The sequence below is a fragment of the Centruroides vittatus genome, unplaced genomic scaffold, assembly GCF_030686945.1.
Source record: "Centruroides vittatus isolate TY-2023 unplaced genomic scaffold, ASM3068694v2 contig_2682, whole genome shotgun sequence".
In the NCBI taxonomy this organism is placed as follows: domain Eukaryota; kingdom Metazoa; phylum Arthropoda; class Arachnida; order Scorpiones; family Buthidae; genus Centruroides; species Centruroides vittatus.
In genome coordinates this window covers 1,004,463-1,028,387 of record NW_027121707.1, presented here as the reverse complement: position 1 = coordinate 1,028,387, position 23,925 = coordinate 1,004,463, and the positions used below count along the sequence as shown (strand labels likewise).

General features: G+C 34.1%; 1 protein-coding gene across 1 annotated transcript in view; it reads right to left on the bottom strand.

The window, feature by feature from the left end:
* The window catches only part of LOC136971686 (DNA-directed RNA polymerase II subunit RPB1-like), a 39,939-nt gene extending 20,473 nt beyond the window's left edge, over positions 1-19,466 (bottom strand). Inside the window, 5 exon segments of the mRNA XM_067266161.1 lie at positions 310-471; positions 635-916; positions 1,009-1,176; positions 1,972-2,244; positions 19,286-19,466. Coding sequence (XP_067122262.1) covers positions 310-471; positions 635-916; positions 1,009-1,176; positions 1,972-2,244; positions 19,286-19,372 — 972 coding nt within the window. The 5' untranslated portion in view covers positions 19,373-19,466.
* Positions 19,467-23,925: the final 4,459 nt, after the last annotated feature.

Below are 23,925 nucleotides of genomic sequence, written 5' to 3'. Positions count from 1 at the left end.
AGCAATTTAATTTGTTTATATTTTTAAATATTATCCAATCTCAAAGACTCGTTTTGGCTTAAACTGAAGAAAAACATCTAACACATCATCATAGTATAAATTAAATTACCAAGTTTTGAAACAAAATATACAGCATTCTATTTAACGAAACTTATTAATTTTATTAAAAATTATTTTTAATTCATTTAGAATTTTTACACTGTAGATGAAATGAAATCTTTTATATACTATCATATTTATCATAAATACAAAATTATTGTAAATAACTGTTATGATGATATAATCCTCACATTAAAATTTAAAACTTACTTTTGGTAAATTTGGCAATTCGTTGTCAATTAAAGTAGCAACATGAAATTGTAACATCCTTATATTTTCTGCTATAATATGCGCAGCTGCTCCATTTTGTTCATTGCGAATCAACTCATTATTAGCTTTAACAATGTCTGCGAGTTTGTGAGTTAAATCATCCTGGAATATACATATGAATATTTTTATAATGTAAGAAAAACAAGTATTATTATAAAAAGTTTCCCTAATGAGGAAGACATTTAAAATTCTAAAGTAAATTAGAAAAATGAATAAATTTTTCATTTTTCATTCCATTAATAAAATAGTAAGAAGAAACACTTACTTGATTTCGAGCAGAACCAAACATTACAACTGCAGGTCTGACAGGGAGAGGAGGTACAGGTAATACTGTAATTATCATCCAATCGGGACGAGCGTGTTTTGGGTCCATTCCTAATATATAGCATTCTTCGTCAGATATATGTTTAAATATTTCCCACACTCTCTCGGCAGTAAGCTGAATTTTCTTTTCTTGTGAATCTTCATTGATATGTTTCCATTCTGCAGTGAGATCTAACCCACTTCTCCTAATTGCTGGCTGATATCTACCACATCCACCATGCCCCTAAAATTAATGAGTTGATTTTAAATAACATTATCAAAATTTTTAATATTTATAACAAGAAAAAAAATAGAAAATACACAAATTCCACATACAATTCTTTTAGCTGATTCCTCTCCTTGTTTGTCCTCATTCATTTTTGTATCAATTTCATCACCACCTTCACAGATGTTTTTACCTTTGCATAAATCATAAACGTGCGCAAGACGTCTTCTAGCTTGTCCCTTAGACTTTGCAATAATATCTTTAATTTTCGGGTTAGACTGTAAAAATCATATTTTTCTATATAATTTCATTTTGACATTATCATTCATGTAATCAGATCTATAGTTTTTTAAATAAAAATTTCACAAAAAGCATTTCTCAAATACAAAATTATTGATCTAAGGAATGTATTAACAATATTTTTAATATAAATTAGTTAATTCATTATAGCTAAACACCAACTAAACGCCGAAATTCTATCAAGCTAGTTTAAGGCTAATTACTAAATAAATTACGTAAGCAATTTGACTTTAGAGGGAGGAGTTAAACGCCATCTTGTATTAACATAATAATTATTAATGTTAATACAAGATGGCCCCTAACCCCTCCCTCTAAAGTCAAATTGCTTACGTAATTTATTTAGTAATTAGCCTTAAACTAGCTTGATAGAATTTCAACATTTGGTTGGTATTTAGCTTTAATATATCGGGTTTAGAGATGATGTTAATTCATTATATTATTAATATAAATTATTTAATTTCTATTAATTAAAATAATCAGCTCATTTTAATTACTTCAACAATATTAATTTCAAGAATTAAAGCTGAATCATGAATTCAAATCTCTGAAATTTTTGAAAAAAAGACATGTAGACACAACTATAATAAGTTTCAGCAAACGTTTTAATGAAACAAAAAGCAGTCGATTTTTATTAAACATTTTCTGGAATTTATAATGGTTATCTCCATGTCTTCTAGATTTATATTTTCCAGTTTTTGAGTAATTTTTAGTAAAATTTTTAAGTTTGCTTTATTTTAATATATATTTAGTTTTATCAAATAACGAATACTTACCGGCGAGACAAGCAGCTTTGAACAGTAAAAACACACACAACGTAAAATTTTGATAATTTTCTTGGATAAGAAACCAACATGAAATACTGGTCTGGCAAGTTCAATATGACCAAAATGTCCTGGGCAATCTGTCATGTTCCCAGCACAAGTCTGACAGCGTGAATTACGATCGACCACTCCCTGTCTTGGATCCATTAAACCTCCCAATTTGGGTTTTCCGCCTTCATAAATCTCAGGATATCTTATGCCTCCTTCAGTAACAGACATTCGTCGCTAAGTAAAAAATATAAAAAATAATTACGATAACATTCAGACATGTTAAAACATTCCCCTAGAAAATACAAAATTTCTTTAAACAATAATATATATACATATAAAAAATAATAACAAAATATCTTTTGACTTCAAAGTAATAAATGAAATCAGAAAGTTACTTTTTATCACTGCAAATTAATAAAAATTTTAAAACTTTTCACATACATCTGATGCAGTTTAATTTATTTAACTATAATTTCTAACATGTAATAAATGATAAAATTACTAACTTATCCAAATAGTAAAAAATAAATAAATAAATAAACTTGTTAATCTTAAACTGGACAATAGCATTGAAAGTATTTAATTTTCTTGAATGTAAATGAATTGAAACTCCAAAATTATTATAAATTTAATGGCTACACACTTAGAAAAGTCTGTTAAATTTTAACAGTTACGAAAAATTTCAAAATAAACACTAGGACTGTGAAGTCTGAGTTGAAAGCAATTCTTGAGTTACTGGATTGAATTCAATAAAAATGGACTGACTCTGAACTTTTAACAGGTCATAGTTCTAAAAAATAGTCTGATATATTGAGAGTTGTGTCTTATGTTGCAAGCAAAAAATACAATTAGTACATATATTATTTATATCTTATATTGATATGTAAATAAACGAGTTGGAGTCAGAGGAATCATAAACTGAGATGTCCAAGATTGAGCTTTTCCATACAGACTCCATGTCCCTGCTCAACACAGTTACCATAGAAAATGTTCCAACAATAAAAAGCAGTTTGATTAAAGAGGTAGATGTACAGCTATAAAATAATTATATTATTAAATACTGAATCTATCAATCAATATATACATGTAATTTTCAATGATTATGATAAAAGCTATGTATTTATATTGATTTCTTAGTTTATTATTAAAGTTCAAACTAATAATAATAAAAATTATGAACATTTAGAATTAATATACCTAATTCTCATAGATAAATAAGAATTCCCAGAAAATTATCACAAATGGAAACATGAAATCATCAAAATTTACAATGTATTTTGATGACAGTAAAAGTTTTCTAAAATGCTCTACATCTAGAAACTAAAGAATTAATCTAAACAGGTTGAACTAGACAAAAATCAAGCACCATATAAAATAATAATAAATTATTCTTTTCACCATATTTAATAAACTGTAGCAAGTACTATGTCATACATACCATATTTGCTTGCCTTAACATCCAGCCATTATATTTGAATAAAAAAACTTAATTTAAAATATTGGAAGACAATTTAGCGCAGCTGTGTTTATTGAAGAACATTACCATAGCTTTTCAACAACAGCATGAACACCAACCAGCATAACCACAAACTTTATATAGATAATATTATGACAAACATACCAGTACCTAATTTCAATCATCTAATTTGAGATGCCAAATATCCCTTTTCCAACTCATCAATGTTGACTTTGATCTTAGAGATTACACTCCATAAATCATAGTTGATCGGTTTAGAGATGGTTTTACAATTGGATACTATTTTTTTTACACTTTAGGAGTGAATGTAAAAGTAATTTCAATTGGCAAACTTCCTCTGTACAGTCCTTTTTGTAAACCCCATTCTGCTTGAAAGAAGACTAAACAATATTATCATTGATCTCTAAGTCACAACCACTCTACAACCTATTAGTACAGTGGACCTTTGTTACAGTGCCGCTCACTATACCGCACACTCGGTTATAGCACGGGCGATGTTTGCGACGCGATAAGCTCAAGCACGTATATACAGGTCCGTGCGGCGTTAGTGAGCAGCACATTTTATTGTTACTGTGTATTGGCTACGGTCATTGATTTTTCGCCATAGAGCGTATATGAACAACCGGAAGTTCGAGTTTTTGGAGCTGGTATTTATACAGATAAGGATAACTATATATTTTCTGAATCGGGGCGACATCACGAAGACGATGATGCTATTTATAATGATTTCGGATAATTAGACATTTATTATTAGGATGGAATCATACATTAGAGAACAATTTTCAAAGGATGCAAAACGTATCCTAAATGAAATTAAAACGTATGCCATTAATAATCCGAACGGCAAATTACATGTTACATCACACATGCAATTTATTCTAGATCAATTCCAAAAATTAATTGACTCTGCCGAATCCTCATTTGACAAAATGAAATCTACGGAGCCTTTTATAGATAGAATTAATACATTGGCAACCAAGTCTGATTTGACTGAAATGATTAACACAGAAAAAATTTCTGATATTCAGGGTACCATATTAGGAAAACTCGACGTAATCGAAAATAATCTCATTCAAACTGTAGGAGATGGGAATCAGGCAATTATACAGAGACAGGTATTAGAGAAAATATCTGCGATGGAAAGAAAAATTACAGAGGATGCAAATAAGGTTATTACAGATAAATTAAGAGAAACTGAAAATCGAATTACCGCCCAACTTAATCAACATCTCAAAAAAGTTATGAATAAATTATGTGTGGACCCTATTTTAACGAAAGCACAACAAATTGAGGAAAGCCTTGATAAGCTGAAGAACGAAGGCCAAATTTCTGAAATCCTTAACAACCAAATACATATGCAGGAACAACTGGTTAATTTAAAAGAAAAAGTTGTTCCAAAAACAACTCAGGAGAACTTGAGCGGCCTTGGGGAAGCCTTGACTGACGCCCCCATTTTAGAAATTCTTAAAAATCAGACATACATTCAAGAAAAATTGGAAAATTTGGCCTCATGCAGACATACAGACACTACTCCACAAAGAAACTACAGTCAAGCTCTGAAAAACGGCAAGCCTTTTAACACTGATAAAAGACCGAGACACTTAGGAACAAAAAGGGAGGTACTTCTCCTATACAGTACAGACAGCGAGAAAAGTTGCAATAAAGTGCGGCAGATATTATTTGAGATGGTCAAACCATCGCAGTTAGGTATTGGAATTGACAAAGTGAGAAACATTGGAAGAGGAGGAGTTGTTATAGAGATTGAAAATCCTGACGATGCTCTTAAGCTTGAGCGGCACATCACTACAGAAATTCCCCAATTACTGATAAGGAAGCCTCGGAAATTGCTACCACATGTTGTCATCTTTTCAGTTCCTACTGAGATTACTAAGGAAGAGCTACCATTGTACATTTACAGACAAAATGACCTTATTAGTGAAACATATAAGGAAGAGGAATTCAACGAGGTTTTTAAGACGAAATTCAGAATGGGGAAAAAAAATAAATATTACAACAATTGGGTTATTCAGGTAACACCTAGTCTAAGAAATCAACTTTTAAAGATAGAAAAACTGTCAATTCAATGGTCAAAATGTAAAACAACAGATTTCTGCCCAGTGCTCCAATGCTTTCGGTGTTGTCGGTATGGCCATTCCACAGCAATGTGCAGCCAAGAGATGCCCACATGTAGCCACTGCTCTGGTCAACATACCTATAACGAATGCACGAATATAGACCTACCTCCAGTATGTTGTAACTGTAAACATGAACACACCATGGCTGGGCATAATGCCAGAGATAGTTCTTGTAGGGTATACACAAGAATCAAAACCAATCTAATAAATAGAACTGACTATGGAATTACAACCTAAGACTAAAATTAGCTTCCTGCAATACAATATAGGTAGAAGCATTGCTTCTACTTCAATCTTAACTTCTATCATCAATCAATTTGATCTCATTCTTTGCCAAGAGCCATATTGTGTTAGAAACAGACCTGCATGTCTACCTACTTCCTGCGTTACTTTAAGTGGCACTAACAGCTATCCCTGGGCAATTTCTATTACACCAAACAGCGATCTATCCCTACTGCACCATCAGAATATCAGTACTCAATATATCTGCTGTACTGAGTTATACATCCGTGGGAGCAGATACATAATTATCAACTTTTATTGTCCAAAAGACATTATCACCGAAGACTTTCTGTTAACCATTCAGGATTGCATTGACGTTTTCCCTAATGCCCACTTTATCATTGCCGGTGATACTAATGCACACTCCCCTACCTGGGGTGGTGACCGCTTGGACTGCAATGGCCGCTTATGGGAGGAATTCTATGCCCGCAACGATCTACAAATCATTAACGACCCCATGTCTCCTCCAACTTTCGTCTCCAGCCAGGGGCATAGCTGGATTGACGTCACAGCCTGCTCTTTGAGCTGCTACCCGAACATTTGTGACTGGGGTATTCTTAAGCATTCCATCGACGATCATGCCATGATTTCTTTCTGCCTTAACATAAACATTACGGACCCTAATAACTTTCGGCAGCCACGTCAAAAGTACAACATCAAACGCGCTAATTGGAATGGCCTACAAACATTTCTTTTAACCAACCTTAGTGGTCTTGACTATTACGACCCTGACAACTCATGCAAACATATTGAGGTATCTATTGAAAAAATCAAGGAGGCCTGTGATTATTTTATTCCCAAGTACACCAACACTCGTAGGCCGGTACCCTGGTGGACAGCTGAGCTTAATCAGCTTCGTAGCAAAAACATCTTCCTCAGAAAACGATACCAGAGATGCCACACTGAGCCCCTCCGTACCACCTACAAGACCGCATATTTTGAACACCTTAGACAATATAAAAATGAAATTAAAAAGGCTAAGACTGACTCCTGGAACAACTTCTGCTCTGCCGCTGGTAAGAACCCCTGGGGTTTCATTACCCGCTTCTGCACTGAGAAGCTCAAAAAAAGGCAAATTCTCCATTCAACCTCTGTGGGGCAAGACTTTCTTCAGGCTGCCAATAATAAAATTGATCATTTTTGCCTTCCTGATACTCAGGACAATGAAACTGACTTCCACCGCAGTGTCCGGGCACAAATTACAATGGATTTTAATACCCTGGACACCCCCGACTTTCTGCCACAGGAAATTGACAGAGCCTTTTCCAACCTTGCAAACAAAAAAGCTCCTGGCCATGATAACATCACGCCGGAGCTGGCCAAGCACCTATGGTATCTGATCCCTGATAATCTGACTAACATTTATAATGCTTGCCTTAGGCAGGGCTTTTTCCCTCAAACCTGGAAGCATGCCACTATTGTCCCAGTCCCTAAACCGGGCAACCCTACTGAGAGTCGACCGATCTCTCTTTTGCCGATTCTGGGCAAAGTCCTAGAAAGACTTATTACAAACAGGCTTCTTTGGCACCTGGAAAGGAACTCCCACCTCCACGATTGCCAATTTGGCTTTCGCCCTCAACGCTCGGCTCCTGATGCCATTCAAAAAGTAATCGCCGAAACCAACTATCTTTTGGAGGACCATAAGTATGTACTGGCCATCTGCCTAGACATTGCTAAGGCATTTGACAGTGTCTGGTGGCCCTCTGTTCTTCTTAGTCTTCGCCAAAGGGACTGTCCGGCAAATTTATATAGGCTGCTCACTGATTACCTTCACAATAGAACCGCTGAACTGCACTGCGGTGGACATACTGTCCATAGGAACGTCGTTCGTGGTTGTCCGCAGGGTTCTGTGTGCGGCCCCCTGCTTTGGACCATCGTCTTTGACAACTTCCTTCGTCAGGACTTTGGTCAACATAATATCATTGCCTACGCAGACGACGCCATTGTCCTCTATGGTGGACGTTCCAGAGCAGATCTTGAGGTAAATGGAAACAAAATTCTTCAAAACATCCTTGACTGGGGCTCCCAATACAAACTCTCTTTTAACGCGGCCAAATCTACCGGTATTGTCTTCAACAAACCTGGCAATCAAAATCTTTACCTGAGAGTTCCTACGATTAGACTGAATGGCCAGACAATTAAAATCAAAACAACTATGAAATACTTGGGAGTCGTTTTCGATCATAGACTTCTATGGAACTCGCATGTCTCATACATCAATGACCGCACAGGGAAAATACTTAATGCTTTTGTCGTTATTGCCAAAAAGCGATGGGGTCTGGCGACTGAGGCTATGAATGCTATCTATGATCAAATCTTTATACCAATTACCACCTATGCCTGTGGCTCCTGGGGGCAAGCAGTCTGCAAAGTCCACATCAGGCGCAAGCTTTTATCGGCTCAAAGGAGAGCCCTAATTCAGATTACGAAGGCATACAGCACGACTTCTAACGCCTCTCTTCATATCCTTGCAAGGAAGGCCCCAATTGATAAAATCATCACTTTACATCATAAGTCTTGGCGCATTAAGTGGGGTAACGACATTACTGTTGGCAATATCATCATTAACAGCGACAACCTGGAAAGAAATGTCAACTTTCGGGACACAAGACACCCTGCTACCGACTATAAAATTATTTTTGAAACCACCGACCAAGCCGACATTAACATCTTTACTGATGGATCGAAGAATGGCGCTTCTGTTGGCTGCAGCTATGTGGCCTACAACAATGGAACCGAAACCGCAGCTGGACAATACAGACTTGGGAATGACTGTACGATCTTCCAGGCGGAGTTGTTTGCTATTTATATGGCGGCCTTCTGGGCTGACAACAACTATAATCACAACAGAATCAGTATCACCACTGACAGCGCCTCTGCTCTTGCCATCCTGCAGACGAAGAACTTACACCCGCTGGCCTGTAAGATCCAGGAAATCATCAACAGTTCTTCGTGTATCTTTTATCTAAACTGGACTAGAGCCCATCAGGGCCTACATGGCAATGAAAGGGCTGACACTCTTGCCAAAGATGCTTCCACTAATCTTAAGTTGCCAATTGCATATAATAAAATAAACATTAATACAATCAAAGGGATCCTGTGGAGAGATCTTGTTGATTCCTGGCAAGAGGAATGGGATACTAGCAACTCTCACTCCATCACACACAGCTTTATCCCCAATATAAAAGAGTTCCTCACTTGTAGCTGGTACATTCCCAGCCGCAACATCTGTCAATTTCTCACCGGACACGGAAGGTTCCATTCCTATTTGGCAAGGTTTAGGTTAGCGAGCAATCATAACTGCTCCATCTGTGATACAATTGATGGAAGTGAACATTATATTTTACAATGCCCTATGACCGAGCGGGAACGCCTTCAGCTCAGAGTACTTTGTGAGGCTCGCAACTATACATGGCCTCCCCACAATTTAAACTGCTTTATTAAGCACAGTGACACTTATCACGCATTTTTGGACATTGTCAAATGCTACTTCAAGAACACTTCTGTTCCTGGATATCGATAACTATAGCTCATCGTGTACTCATCCTCTCCTCATTTAAGTACTTTTGTTTTTCATGTATACCTTCACTGTAATGGTAATCTTATTTCTCTTCTGTGTATCAATTGGATCAAATTGCATCGGAAAAGGTAATTACTTTAGGAGAGCTACAAGAGTCCTACAAAAGCCATCATAAGAGTGCTTCAAGAGTGCCTTTGGAGTGCCTCGAGACAATGCCGAGTGCTTTAAGAGTGCTTGGAACAGCGAAGTGGCTGATGTGAAAAATGCTTATGAAAGTATTAATCAGGAATGAAACAAAGAAGACATATTGCACATCAGAAGCAGTCAAAAGTGTGAATGACAGAGAAATAACAGAATTTGACGTCATTATTAAAGGTAAAGGTACAAATAGCTGCAAACGTAATTGGACCTAATAGAACTGACGTTAAAAGTCCAATTGCAGCAAAGAGACGACGCAAATTTTACAGAACTATATTATTGCAAGCTCACCGTATCAGCGAAAACGCCTCTAGTTTGTAAGAATTATTTTATTTTTAATTTTATTTTTATTTTATTTTATTTATTTTATTTTATTTTTTTTTTTTTGTTATGTTTTGTATATTATCTGTGCTCTGTGTTAAATCTGTTAATTGTCATTCTACTTGTAGTTGATGTCATGCTTGTATAGATTAGTAGTTATTATTGTGTTATTATTATTTATTATTTGTTATTACCTAAATGTTACTTTATTCTGGTTAAACAATTTTTCCTACTTGTAAATCATATATTCATTGTATCTCTGATGTGTTTTATCCGGTTATGTATTAACGGCACCGGTTATGTACCTATGGTATCTTTTAATTAAATAACTGAACTGAACTGAACTGTGTATTGAGTAATTGTGTATGTATTGAGTTCTTGCATGTATTTTGATAGTGTTTAATTATTGTATGCACGATGAGTAAAAGAAAAGATAAGCTACAGTATGTACAGTAACAATTATACAGTATATACTTATTAAAATGTATAACTATGTTACATGAATTTTAATAAAACACTTAATAAATAAATTGGGTTTTTTATTAAAATACGTAATATGTATGTAGTTGATGGGAGGTTTCAGTATATAGTTCAAATCGTTCTGAGTAAATTTATTGTGTCGTCACCGTGCTGCTCGGTATAACGTGGTTCACCTTATAACGCGGGTGTTTTTTCCCACCCGACACACGTGTTATGTCAGGTGTCCACTGTATAATGCAAGTTTTCATTTGCTATTCACCTATGTAAAACAACTAAGTGAAAAGCGTTATGGAGAGATGGAATCTCTCACTTCCGTCTATCAACGATAAAATTTATTATTTCTATTTCAGTGATATTTTAATCATTAATTGAACTAATTAATTTCTCTGTATGGAAACTTCAATCATTGTCTTCTCACCCATATATACTGAAGAAAGCATATTTGATATATATTTAATATGTATATCAAACATACTTTCTTCAAATATATATACACAGTATAAGTTACATAACATATACAGTATATACATCTTACTCACACCAAAAATGAGCTAGAACTAATGCATAAATGCAGTTTAAAGCAAGAATGTCAGACAAGGATAAAGTCAGTATCAGACATCCGCAAGGGTGAGATTTCCTGTCGCGTGAGAGATTCTATTTCTCATTTGTGGATAGTTTTGCTTTGCAAGAGCCGTATCGCTACAAACTTATTGCTTGCTGCTATTAATATTACACATTTTTGTAATACCACTGCACATACTATACTCTATTGCCACGCAGTAATTGCTGGTCCTTTTATAAACTGACATTTTTTAAGATACGTCATGTATTATGTTTTCAGCTTTCTATTACTACTACTGTCACATTCAACTATACACCAACTCAAAACAGGAAGTTTGAAAGGTTTCTTCACAATTATCACTGTCTTGTTCAGTTTTACATCAAACTAGGCAAATACATGAATACTTATGTTCATCATTAGAAATTCACTCTTCCTATTTCCCTCACAAGTAATCTTTCAGAAGTTTGTGTAAGTGAGTGTCCAGAGGCTGAAAAATTGTGGTTATACCTCCACAAATATATAGTACATTAATTTTTTCAGAATTCCTTAATTTCATTGCTGATGTGAGATTTCAGTGTCTATTAAAAACAAATATTTCCATTGAAATATGGTATTTGATTGCAATCACCCAATCTTTTTCTCGTATTTCCCAACAAAAGACTTTTGATCTTATCACTTCAAATTTGCCAAGTTATTATTCAAATACAATGGCCAGCAATTATATTCAAATTAAAACTCAGCGCATCTGATAACGGAGATTTCACTTACAATGATCAATTGTTAAAGGCAAGCAAATGTTGTCAATGGAAAATTATTTAAATAACATGTAAAATTTTCTAGATAATTATTAATGTAATAAAATAAGATAAAGGATATTTAGACTGATTTAAAAAAAAAAAAAAAAAAACCAATCTGTTCTGGGAATGTACTTACAGGTTTAATAATAGCACTAATAATTATTTACCCTGGAAGAAATAAAGGAGAGATGAAGAGTAGGAAAAAAAATACAGGAAAAGAATGATGATAATATACTATATACATCATATTTTTTGTTTGTATTCCTCAAGGATTTCCATTGAACTTCTATGGTAAGTTTCCAGCAAATTAGTAATGATAGGTATTATTTTAGTTAGACAAACTAAACCATACAGAACTGTAATAATCAAACAATATATTACAGCAGGGTACATTTGTGCTTTATACATCTAAAATAAAATTAAACAGTGACTTAAAATTCTATTATTATAAATTAAGAGCCTCTTAATTGGAGTTTTCCCAAATTCCATATGAAAATTTTCAAGTATCACAGTAAGATACTTTCTTCAAATGCACAAATCTAAGAAATGTTAAAGAATATAAAACAGAAACAAGATGTATAATCAAAATACAGTCAAACCTGTTTTTATGCGGGGGATAGGGACCGCATTAAAAAAGACGCATTAAAAAAAATCGCACGAAACTTCACGAATGGCTGTAAAAAATAGTTTTCGCAACACAATTAAAAAAATATTTTTTTTATGCGGTCAACAGGGACCGCATAAAAAAAGTCTCACATAGAAAATAACTCAAAACCGTACGAAATAGAATTTATTGACAACAGATGTCAGCACTTGACTGCATCGTCTGGTCTATCCGTCTGTTTTACATATTTTTGTCCAGGTGGTGTTTTGTTGACTTAAAAAGTAAATTATTTCATTTTTCGCATATTCATGCAATAATATTACTATAATAAGTGCATTTATGCTATAATAAGTTTATTTAGCTATAATAAGTCAACGTGAGACATGACGAATCGCACGAAACTAGTCGCCAACTATACCGCACAAATAAAAAATCGCACAAAAAAAACCGCATAAATTAAAAATTCGCATTAAAAAAATCGCACAAATAAAAATCGCACATAAAAAGAGCGCATATAAAACAGGAACAAGATGTATAATCAAAATATAATTAACTATATCTCTACAGATAAGAATTTATCAATGTTTTTCCTATTGTATTGTATATATAAATAATTTAAACTGAAATGAAAAATACACATTAGGCTATATCTAAAGCAATACGAGCAAAGCATAAAACAAAATATCAGACAGAGTAAAAAAGATTCAAAAAATTAAACATCAATCTAATCAAAATAAAAATACAATTTCTATACTACACACAGAAGAAACAGTGAACACGAATTGGAAAGGACTATGTCAGATGAAAAGAACGGAAGGAGAAATGTGATTAACATGTGAAGATCCATCTCTAATGCCATCGTTTTCATCTGACAGACTCTTCCAGATCAGGATGACACATTTACTATTTTGCTGCACAGACTGTAGAACTATTTAAATTCGAAAAGGGATGAAAGACCATACAAAGCTAGAAATAAAATGGTAGTCATTTCAATAATGCTTCAACAAATAACCATAAACACATTTTTAAAATTAACATTGCATGCTTACATTCAACATTGACAAAACCATCAGAATTGATATAAGCAAGAAACTGCGTATTAATAGATTATTTGGTCAGTCTTTTCTTCCAGATATTCTAAATTAATTTATAATCATCAGAAACTTTGATACAATATGGCATAACCACCTATCTCTACTTCCAAATTATATTAATATATTTATTTTAAAAATTTTAGAACTGTAGCTCAAGAAATTTGGATTATTTGACTCTTGTAAGAAGTTTAAAATAAATTAGTTAAAATTCAATAACAAAGCTGAAACAGATAACTTTCGAAATCAAAAATCTTACACACAAAACGTTGGAGATACGCAAGGCCACATTGAAAAATAATTATATTAACCATAAGAACCCAGAATCCCTATCTAATGGATGGTGATTATCGTTCGACAACCCCAAGAAACAGACCAATATATGTAACGACACTACAGATTAATTACAAATGAAAAGACTTAGGCATAGCTGGAGGTTATTGTTCACTTTTATTTGTATTTATATATTTTTTTATTTTATTTCAAATAAAAAATGATTAATTAGAAATTAAACTAACTACTGCAAATCAATTTATTATAAACACAGAAAACAAGTAGCAAAAATAAGTATTTCTATGACAATAAAGCACCAAAAAACAAATTCAAATAAATCAATGAAAAATGTAGACAGGAAAAAATTCAATGTTAAACTCACTAATCTTGGCAAATACAGATGATACGATAATTTCAAAATAAAACATAATTTAAAAAAACATCAAAATGATTATAAAATATCTATTAAAAAGCTTCAAATAGTCAAAAGCCAGAAAAATATTTTTGTACAAAATTTTTAACTGACACTGAAAAACAAGTGTGTACTTTTAAACTTTAGAAAAGTTCTATTAATTTTTATTTCTAAAACCTAATTAGGTAGAAATTTGAAAACATTACAATAAACTTCAGCTATTATTCTTAGCATAGTAGGATTAATTAATAGACATACCGTATTTTACGGACTACAAGACGCTATGGACTATAAGACGCACCTTAATTTTCAAACAATTAAAAAAAAATAATAATACCTATAAGACGCTACGGACTATAAGACGCACCTGAATTTTGGAGGCAATTTTTCAAAGAAAAAAGTGCTTCCTATAGTCCATAAAATACGGTATTGACATATGAATAAATATGTAATAACGAACATAACCAATAACTGGTGTGAAGAAAAACATCCTATCTCTGGACAAATGTTTTCTAACTCCCTCGGAGTTGTTCTTTGGGTGTTATAACGATTACTCGACGGAACGTCTTTCTAAACATAAGCTTTTTTTGAAAGAGATAGTTCGAATTGGTGGTTTGCATTTACGAGTATAATAAAAATTTAAAGCCGCACACAATTGTCCTGTGCATAAAAAAGATACAACCAAGTTGGTTAAATCTTCGTTATGAACAGACCTAACAGTTTTATAATGTCAAGTTTAGTTTCCATGGTAATAGAGCAACACTTCTTCTATTTATCTCCACTGTTAGATGAACGATTATGTTTTGGATGCATTTTATCATCATTTTATAAACATTTACTTTACTTTTATAATAAATAAAAAAAAAAGGAAAACAAAATAAATGTTAATGTCAAAATATATTTTAAAAATTATTGTAAAAATATGATCACATTTTCAAACAAACAATAATAATGTAAAGTTAATCAAAACTCTGAAAAAAGTCTCCCCCTACAAGAAAACTTGATATATCCTTTAAAATAATTTTTCAGAACATAAATTATCAATTTAAAATTTATTTTGTACACTAGTACTTTTTAAATATTAACAGGACTTATTAAACCAATACAAATACCCAAAATAATTAATTATAAATCTGTTATCCCAGTCAGTATGAAATATAATATATTTAAAATGTATATGAATAAAATAAATCAAAGAACAAGTGAAATAGAAACACAAAAACAAGAAGAAAAAATAATGAAAATGTTTATTTTAAATGTATATTTAAAAAAATGGCTTAGAAAACTAGATAATGACAATCAAAATCAATAGATAATTTAACAAATTTTTTCTCTTTAAGATATGCTCCAAAATTATTTGACAGAATTAAAAAAAGTGATGAAAAATAGAATCAACTTAGTACCAGAAAAAATAAATTCAACTAAAAAACATTTGTGTTATAGAAAAGAAAAATATGATATAACAGAGGAGAAAGCATTAGTGTATTCATTTGATTGTAATTGTAGTCCAAAGAAAACATATAGGAGAAACAAAAAGAAAATTAAAAAGTAAGCTTAAGTGAACATATGTTTTATTGTTAATTGTAGAAAGTGTCGTTTAAAGGCCTGCTGAGGAGGGACGAACAAGTCCGAAACACAAGTTTAAAGTGTATGTGTTCGGGTGAACTAAATAAAAAACATTATTTCTGATCTGTAAGAATAAATATCTGCATCCATAGTTTCCAGTATAATAAGTCCTGTTAATATATAAAAAGTACTAGTATACAAAATAAATTTTAAATTACGATAGAAAGGACACAAAGGCATAATTAATTATCAATATTATATAAAGTATCTTTATTGTAAAGACATTTTGGCCCACTGGTAGTTTGGTCTTGGGTTCATGCCTTGCCAGGCCATGCAGAGTTTCTCAAGCTTTCTCCACATCTTTAATGTCTAAATAGGGGCCAGTTACCCTTAAAAAGACCTCCCAAAAGGCAGATCACGCAGGCGTTGCATTGCCGTAACTAACAAACAAACTAAACATATTTTGCAAAATGGAAAGTAAGTGAGAGATGCCATACATCTTAAGAACATTTCCATTGGTGCAGGACTGACCCACGAAAAAGTGGGGTCTAGGGCTCAGTTGTCATGCAAGGAATTTTAATAATAAAGCAAACAGTTTCAATCAACAAAATATTTTAATGATAAACATTTTACTATTTAATTACATTGCACAAATTGATGCAAACTTGCAAATTATAAATAATTCTTATTTAAATCACACCGGGATCCGTTAGCCGATAGACAACAACAGACTAACACACAAACACATAGGGCTTACATGAGTAGCGATACAATAATCACCAGAATCAAATTAGTATATTGTCTTATTGTCATTATTCGTGATATAGCCAATAAATGACAACAAACTAACCAATGAATGTACATCAAGCTAGCATATGACATGTAAGACATGTTTTTCTTGGAAAAAATAAACCACAAAAAAAAATCCACTGATGGGGTTTGAGTTAAAATGCATTTGGAATATATCAATTGTAAAGAAAAAAACAGAATAAAAACGCTGGTAATAATGAAAGTCTAAGAGTTTTTTTGTTTACATTATCGGACTGTCTATTTAACTTGTATTTGTTCCTCGAAGTCGGCTAAGTCAAAGTAGTTTTTACTTGTTTTAGAACTAAGAATAATCTTTGTTTTTAGTATTTTACAAATGTATTATAACAATTAAAAACATATTCTCAATAGAACCATAACACGTTTGGCATCCATTGAAGATTTGGCCAATACCAAATAGCATGGCAACTTCGCTCGACAGGTATTCGGCATTTCGCCACTTTCTTGGCATATTGTGCCGAACAAAGGAAATGAACCTCGGACAAACGTCTGCAATTCCCACAACAAACTGATGCTCTGAAAATAATCACAAGCACATATGTACGCTTTCACTGTTTGTTTAAGTTACGGCAACGCAACACTTGGGCAATCTACCTAGGGGATACCCTCCGAGAGGTGTTTTTAAGGGTAACTGGCCCCTATTCAGGCATTATACCTCATTTGCACCGAGCATTTCAATCTAGATTGCAATAAGATCGGCAACTGTGCCATGGTGCAACCTCTCTCAACCGAAACAGGTTCAATCGTGATCAACACAAGAGTTTCTCAAACTAGATCCAGTCATAAGAGTTCCCACAATCCCACACACGCAAGAAGAAACAAGATGGCTGCAGAACACATGCTGGGCTATCAACAGAGAAATAAAAAAGATATTTGGAGAGACGAGATCTGGCTATTATTAGATATATAGCAAGAAAAAGTATTTATTTCTAACCAAAACTTCCATTTTTTTTCTGTTGGTGTTTTTGACTTAAGGAGTAGTTATTCGCATTTTTCACCGAATGCTCGCCCTCTGGTGTTTAAAAACAAAACTATTCTATCTGGGTCGTTTGATTAATTCTTGTGTATTGTCAGCAGTAAATATGAATAACAATAGAAAAAGCAAAGCAAAGCATTCCAAATTGCAATTTCAAAAATTTACGGGAGCCTAATATAAGTTTTCGTCTATTCCCACATGAAAAACAGATGATTATTCGGAAATCGAGTCGGTTATATTTATGAGCTTCTCTGAATTGTGAAAGAGTGAATTAGACTTAAGAATTGGCAGTTTCCCGATTGTCCAACTTTAAACGAACAAGTTATGCTGTCAATTTTAAAAGATATTTTTTTAAAGTTAAAATGCCAGTTATTTTGTGTGGGACACAGAGTCGGATTTAAGCATTTCGAAGCCTTAAGCTGAGTGTAAGTCCCCTTACCAACCCTTCACAATTTTAGAAGTCAATCATAAAAAGAAAAAAATTAAATCGGACTATCTCTCTGATTCAATACGGTTATTGGAAGAAAAAGATATGAGGTTTCACTAGTCTTCTGTTTTATAACTGAATTTAATTAAATTTTTATACCCATTCCTTTAAAAATCTTTTTTAAAATTGGTTTTATCATTTTTTAAAAAAAGACCTTACGTTAATTCTTAGAAAAAAAATTAACGAAATACTACACAAAATAAAAAGTAAAGTATGTTTTGTTGGTTTGCAAAAAAATGTTTATTACAAAATTCGACTTTAATTTTTTTTTGTTTGTACAAATGTTTGAGGCTCCTTGAAAGTCGAAGCCTAAGCAACAATTTACATAGCTTTTTACTTGTAAATCTGGCCCTGATAGGACAATGTCAAAGCTGATGTTTTTAACACAAAGGGCACAAATATGTATAGAACGATCTCGCTCACTTGCTTCGATACCACATAATGACGTATCCCGCTAGCAATAATTGTTCCGCTACTATAAAATTTCACGATAAACAGCTACAAGCAGCATATATCATTATATCAGGCAGTAATATATGATTAATTTTACATTACTAGTTACAAGCGACCCAGATAAAGTAGCCATTTTGTAAAAATTCAGCGCCCTCTATAGTTCATGAAAAACGCAAATATCAGTATTATCATGGCGTGCAACAGCCGGGTTCTTCTCAAAAAACAGCTCGATATTCGACTGACGACAGTTATAATTGAGATCAAAGCGAGTCGTGGATTGTGTGCAAACACAGTATTACAGACGTGGGAAAAGCCCGGAAAAGTACACATGGCCAGTCCATCCCCGCCAGGCACAAAAAACAACCAAACTTCCAGTGTTCGGCCACCAGTGGGCCACGTCGCAATATGCTTTCACACGACAAAAACTTTGACTATCGGTAAATACAGAATGGAACGCATGGAGCCAACCGAAAAACAAGGCTATACACAAGTTAATTAGTATAAGGTCCAAGGTATACCAGGTCCAATACTTAATGCTTCACAATACAGGTAATTCATATATATATAACAAACCCAAGACATGGCCGATCAAAGGTTAACGCGTAAAATGGCCTATTTTGCAATTTGCAGTCCATTTGATGCAATCGAAGTACAAGTATGAAAGGAATCGGTTAAAATATAATCTCGGCTTTTCATTCCGTACTTGAGAAAACATTTTAATATTGTATTTAATAACAAAATGGCGAGAATTATTAAATAGAAATTATCGTTAGTCCTATTGATAAATCGGACTTATTAATAAACAAGCCTTACAATTTCATCCGGGCTGAGAATCCCGAATTGGATTTTCTTCACTTCCCTCAGAGGCGCCTTTGAATCCGATGTTATGATTGTCGACATTGTTATTAACTCGTGTCGACCAGAATATAACAAGAAAAGACAAGATGGCGACGAGTTAACTTCGTCGCGCTCAAACGATATATCGACGTACAGACACTGTATTTATACTAAATCGGCAAATTTCAAACCCCCTAGCGGTCGGTACTTTCTCGAAAAATTTTATAAAATGGTGTTTTTTTTTCTCTTTATAAAGTTTAAATATATTTTTTAACAGTTATATTTAACGATTTTTTACCGGTGTTTAATTTTAAATAATAGTATGTTACAATTTATTTAAAATATGATTTGTTTTTGTCATCCGAATAACGTTCGCGCTTCTCAAAAAATAGAGTGTTATTAAGTAATTAATCGTAAATTATTAATTTTAATTTTTTAATCGTACCCACCGGCGGGTTCGGCCAAGCACGCAATGAAAAAAGCTAAATAGCACGGACACGGTCACGTGAAAATTTTTGGGGTTGCCTGCCCGAAATCGAACCCGAATCTCCCAGAGCGGTAGGCTGCTACCTTAACCGCTCGTCAATTTTGAAAATTATCAATATTCAAATTTTAAAAAATATACAATATTTTGCAATTTTTCCGTGAAGAATATCGTAGTATTAATCTCAATTCGAAATAAATTCTCTAATCGCGCCAAATATTTTAAAATATGTTTTGTTTAAAGATTATTTTAAAGAATTACTGCAATTTATTTACTTACAAACTCATTTACCATTACGGTTCAAAAACTGTAAACAAAAAGCCTACTAATTTTTTTTTTACTCCCCGCCCTATAGGCAATAAAAAACCCTTTGAGCAAGCTCATCGTGAGAGACCGCCGGATGGCCGGGCGGTCAAAGGTGGCAGCCTACTGCTCTGCGGAACCCGGAATCGAATCCGGACAAGTCGAAAAAGCCCCAAGAATTTTTGCAGATAGTAGTCCGTCCAAATATGTCAGGTCCCGACCCTCACCACCCAGCATTTCCATTGTGGGCCTAGCCGAACACATAATGGCTTTGCTTAAAAGAGGCTCTCTTAGTGCCTACAGGGCGGAAAGAGTTTATAAAAACAACTTATGGGTTTGACCAGGCCCACAACGGGACTGCCGGGCGGTGAGGACTTCGCACGTCATATCTGGACGAACTAACTCTCGAAAAATTCCTAGCAATTTTCGACCTGTCTGGATTCGAATCCAGGTTTCCCAGAGAGGCAGAGTTCGACCTTAACCACCCATCGAGGCCTACTAATTATAGCTACGTATCTGAGATCGGATCCATTGCAATACCAAGAAATTTTTACGAGTCAGATAATCGGAAATTTAATGACTCAAACAATAAATGTAATCGGGCCGAATTTACATAAGGGCATTTGGGCCAGTGCCCGGGGCCCCCACGAAACTAAGTTTAAACATAAATTTTTTTTTTATATTACCGCGACAGCCTGGTGTAGTCTAATCACGAGGGCCACAAGCAGAAAAAACCAAACCCGGGGAAAAAAACCTATGAAATATAGGAAAATTTCGGGAAAAAATTTTACATAGGTATTTTTCAATTAAATTAATAGAATTACAGTAGTTTTACATGATAAAACGTCGCATGTCCGATTTTTTAACACCTCGAAGCAAGTCACAAAATTCTCTGTCACGTTTAGCTAATGAAAATACAGTAGAACATCGATTATTCGACTTCCGATCAACCGTCATATAGGTTAACCGACCGCGTTCTAGTCGGCAACTTCAAATGTCCGCTAGTGATGTTGGCGCTACAATATTTGGCTATGTCTTCGCTACTTTAATATTATTTTTGTTAAATTTTTGCGTGTTTTAGCTGGCAACACTGGCTCGACCATGAAAGGGAAGCCAGCATTTAAACGAGGCTTAATAACGACGCTATCTAATTGCTGTTTTTAGAACGTGTGCGAGATTTAGCGGCCAAAAAAAAAAAAAAAAAAAAAAAAAAAAAAAAAAAAAAAAACAAGCTGTTCAGCTGTGAAGCAAAAGAAAATCTTGGACTTCTTTTTCTAATGTATAGGCCTATTTTATGTAAAATATGTAACCCGAATATATATTTTTTTGTTTTATATTTTTCAATATACGGTACAGTACTGTATTTATTTTGTGCAAAATAAAGAAAATTTTTAACGATACAATAGCGACGATTATTATTTTTTAAAAAAAAGTTGTTAGGCTTAAAATCGATGAAAATTTAACGTGAAGTAGGTCTAATTTTCTTTTTTTTTTTTTTTTAACTCTTTCCGCCCTGTGGGCACTAAGAGGGCCTCTTTTAGTAGGCCCATTATGGGTTCGGCCAGGCCCACAATGGGGCGACCGGGTGGTGAGGGACGGGGCCCGACATATCCGAACGGACCACCCCCCGAAAAATTCCTGGGGATTATTCGACCCGTTCGGATGTGAAGTAGGTTAATAGCGATATACTAATATACTAATTACATGGGATATACTTTTTCTTTGTTTTTTTTTGTAACTCTTTCCACCCTGTGGGCACTAAGAGGGCCTCTTATAGCAAGCCCATTATGGGTTCGGCCAGGCCCACAATGGGGCGGCCGGGTGGTGAGGGACGGGGACCGACATATCCGGACGGACCACCCCCCGAAAAATTCCTGGGGATTTTTCGACCCCTCCGGATTCGATTCCGGGTCTCCCAGGGCAGCAGGCTGCTAACCTTGACCGCTCGGCCATCCGGCCGCTTGGGATATACTAATACACTATACTAATAATGTATTTTTTCATACTTTTCGGTTATCCGTTTTTTCAGTTATTCGACCAACCCCAGTCCGCAATTGAGTCGGATAATCGATCCTCTACTGTAATGTTGTAAACAATGAAACAACATCGACAGAACAAGAGCACAGAGAAGAAAAGTGTAAGTTATTATATCAATTTACTTAGAATACACTAAGATATTTTTTAAAAATCACTTTTCGATTAAAAAAAACTGCATGAAAAAGCGATTAAGATGGTTTTCTTTCGCAAAACGCAAGCGGCGATACCACTGACTATCCCACGCAACAATACATTTATTGAGAGAAATATCGTGTATATTAATTTTGTAAGGTATAACATTCTTGAATAATTGAATTGTCTGAAAGAATTACAGTTGTATTCAAAATTTTCGAAGTATTTTTAAAATTATTTTTCAAGTGATAGATCTTACTGTATTTTTAAATACAGTGAAAACTACTTAGGCGACCACCTGCATTCGACGGGGCACCTCTGAAAATCGGGCCAAAATTACTGGTAGACGGAACAGTTTAAAAGTGAAAAAAGATTCATAGCAGACAAGGTTAGCTAGCTCTATCAAATCATTACTGTAATTTGCCAAATCTGGGCTTTTGCTGTGCATGAAATCCAAAAGCGCTACCTTGCATGACTCAATTTTTATAGAGGGGTATAAGCTCTCGTAGTCCATTACGGTTCCAACCTCATTATCCATTAAAATTAGATCTTGTATCTCATTAACCACATCCCTAGGATCCTTTGCCACATATACGTTATTCTCGAGCTGAGAGGTGAGAAACCTATGTAATCTCTTTTCAAGAAAAAAGGTTGGTCCTCTGCATCTTTCAACTATGGGTCTTACTTCCTTGCCCTCTTTATGGGTTTTGGCAAACGCAAATAATCTCGGCATACCTGGCCTAGGATTCCGACAATTTTTGAGAAAAGGTAATAAATTAGTGATTTTAGCTTTTTCAAGTTTCTTAACTCTTCTGTCGACGCTATCGATAATCTTTTCGTCAACACGCTCGCATTCGGTTTTCTTAATATAATCATCCAAAGCGTCATTATACGTTTGCCTTTTCATGATGACTAATGTTTTGCTCTTGTCCGCTCTAGTAGTAACCAAATCGTTTTCTCTAAGCCAGCATTTAGTAAGTTTGATGTATTTACCGGCATCACATCCTTTCCTCCAAGCCATCCGGTCTTTAATGACAGTTTTCCATCGGAGGTATTCTTTTTCTAAAGGATCTAGCCCAGATATTCCTCTTTCTATTTCTTGAATTGACGCGTCCCAAGAGTTTGAACTTTCAGGGACATAGTTCGGTCCCCACTTTAGAAACTCCATGATCTTCATCGGGACTTCTACCTTGTCCCATAATACGAATGTCGAAGGATTATCCTTAGCTGCTCTTGATGCCTGTTTTCTAAGGATCCATTTCATTTTCTTAATGTACTTATTCCTTAAATTCACATGTACCGCATCCGTTAACTTAACTATTCCTCGGTTGATATCTACCAACATTTCAGGATCCTCATTGTATATAACATTTTCTAGATTGATGAGCTCATGCAGGACACCATATTTCTTATTCCTAGCAATTCTAATGGACTTACGAAGGCACATAAGACAAAACTTAAATTTCAATGAAGCACATTCCTTAGGGATGCTGATCCTATAAATCGACATCGGAAATACCCTGCTTTTCAAACATTCTTTCAAAAACGTAAATTTGCATTCTGCCTTGACAAGTTTTAACGCAATCTTCCTATATTTCTTGTAATAATCCACCGGTGCCGCCATTTTAACATTGAAGTGAACTCACTCAGCAAAAATTAA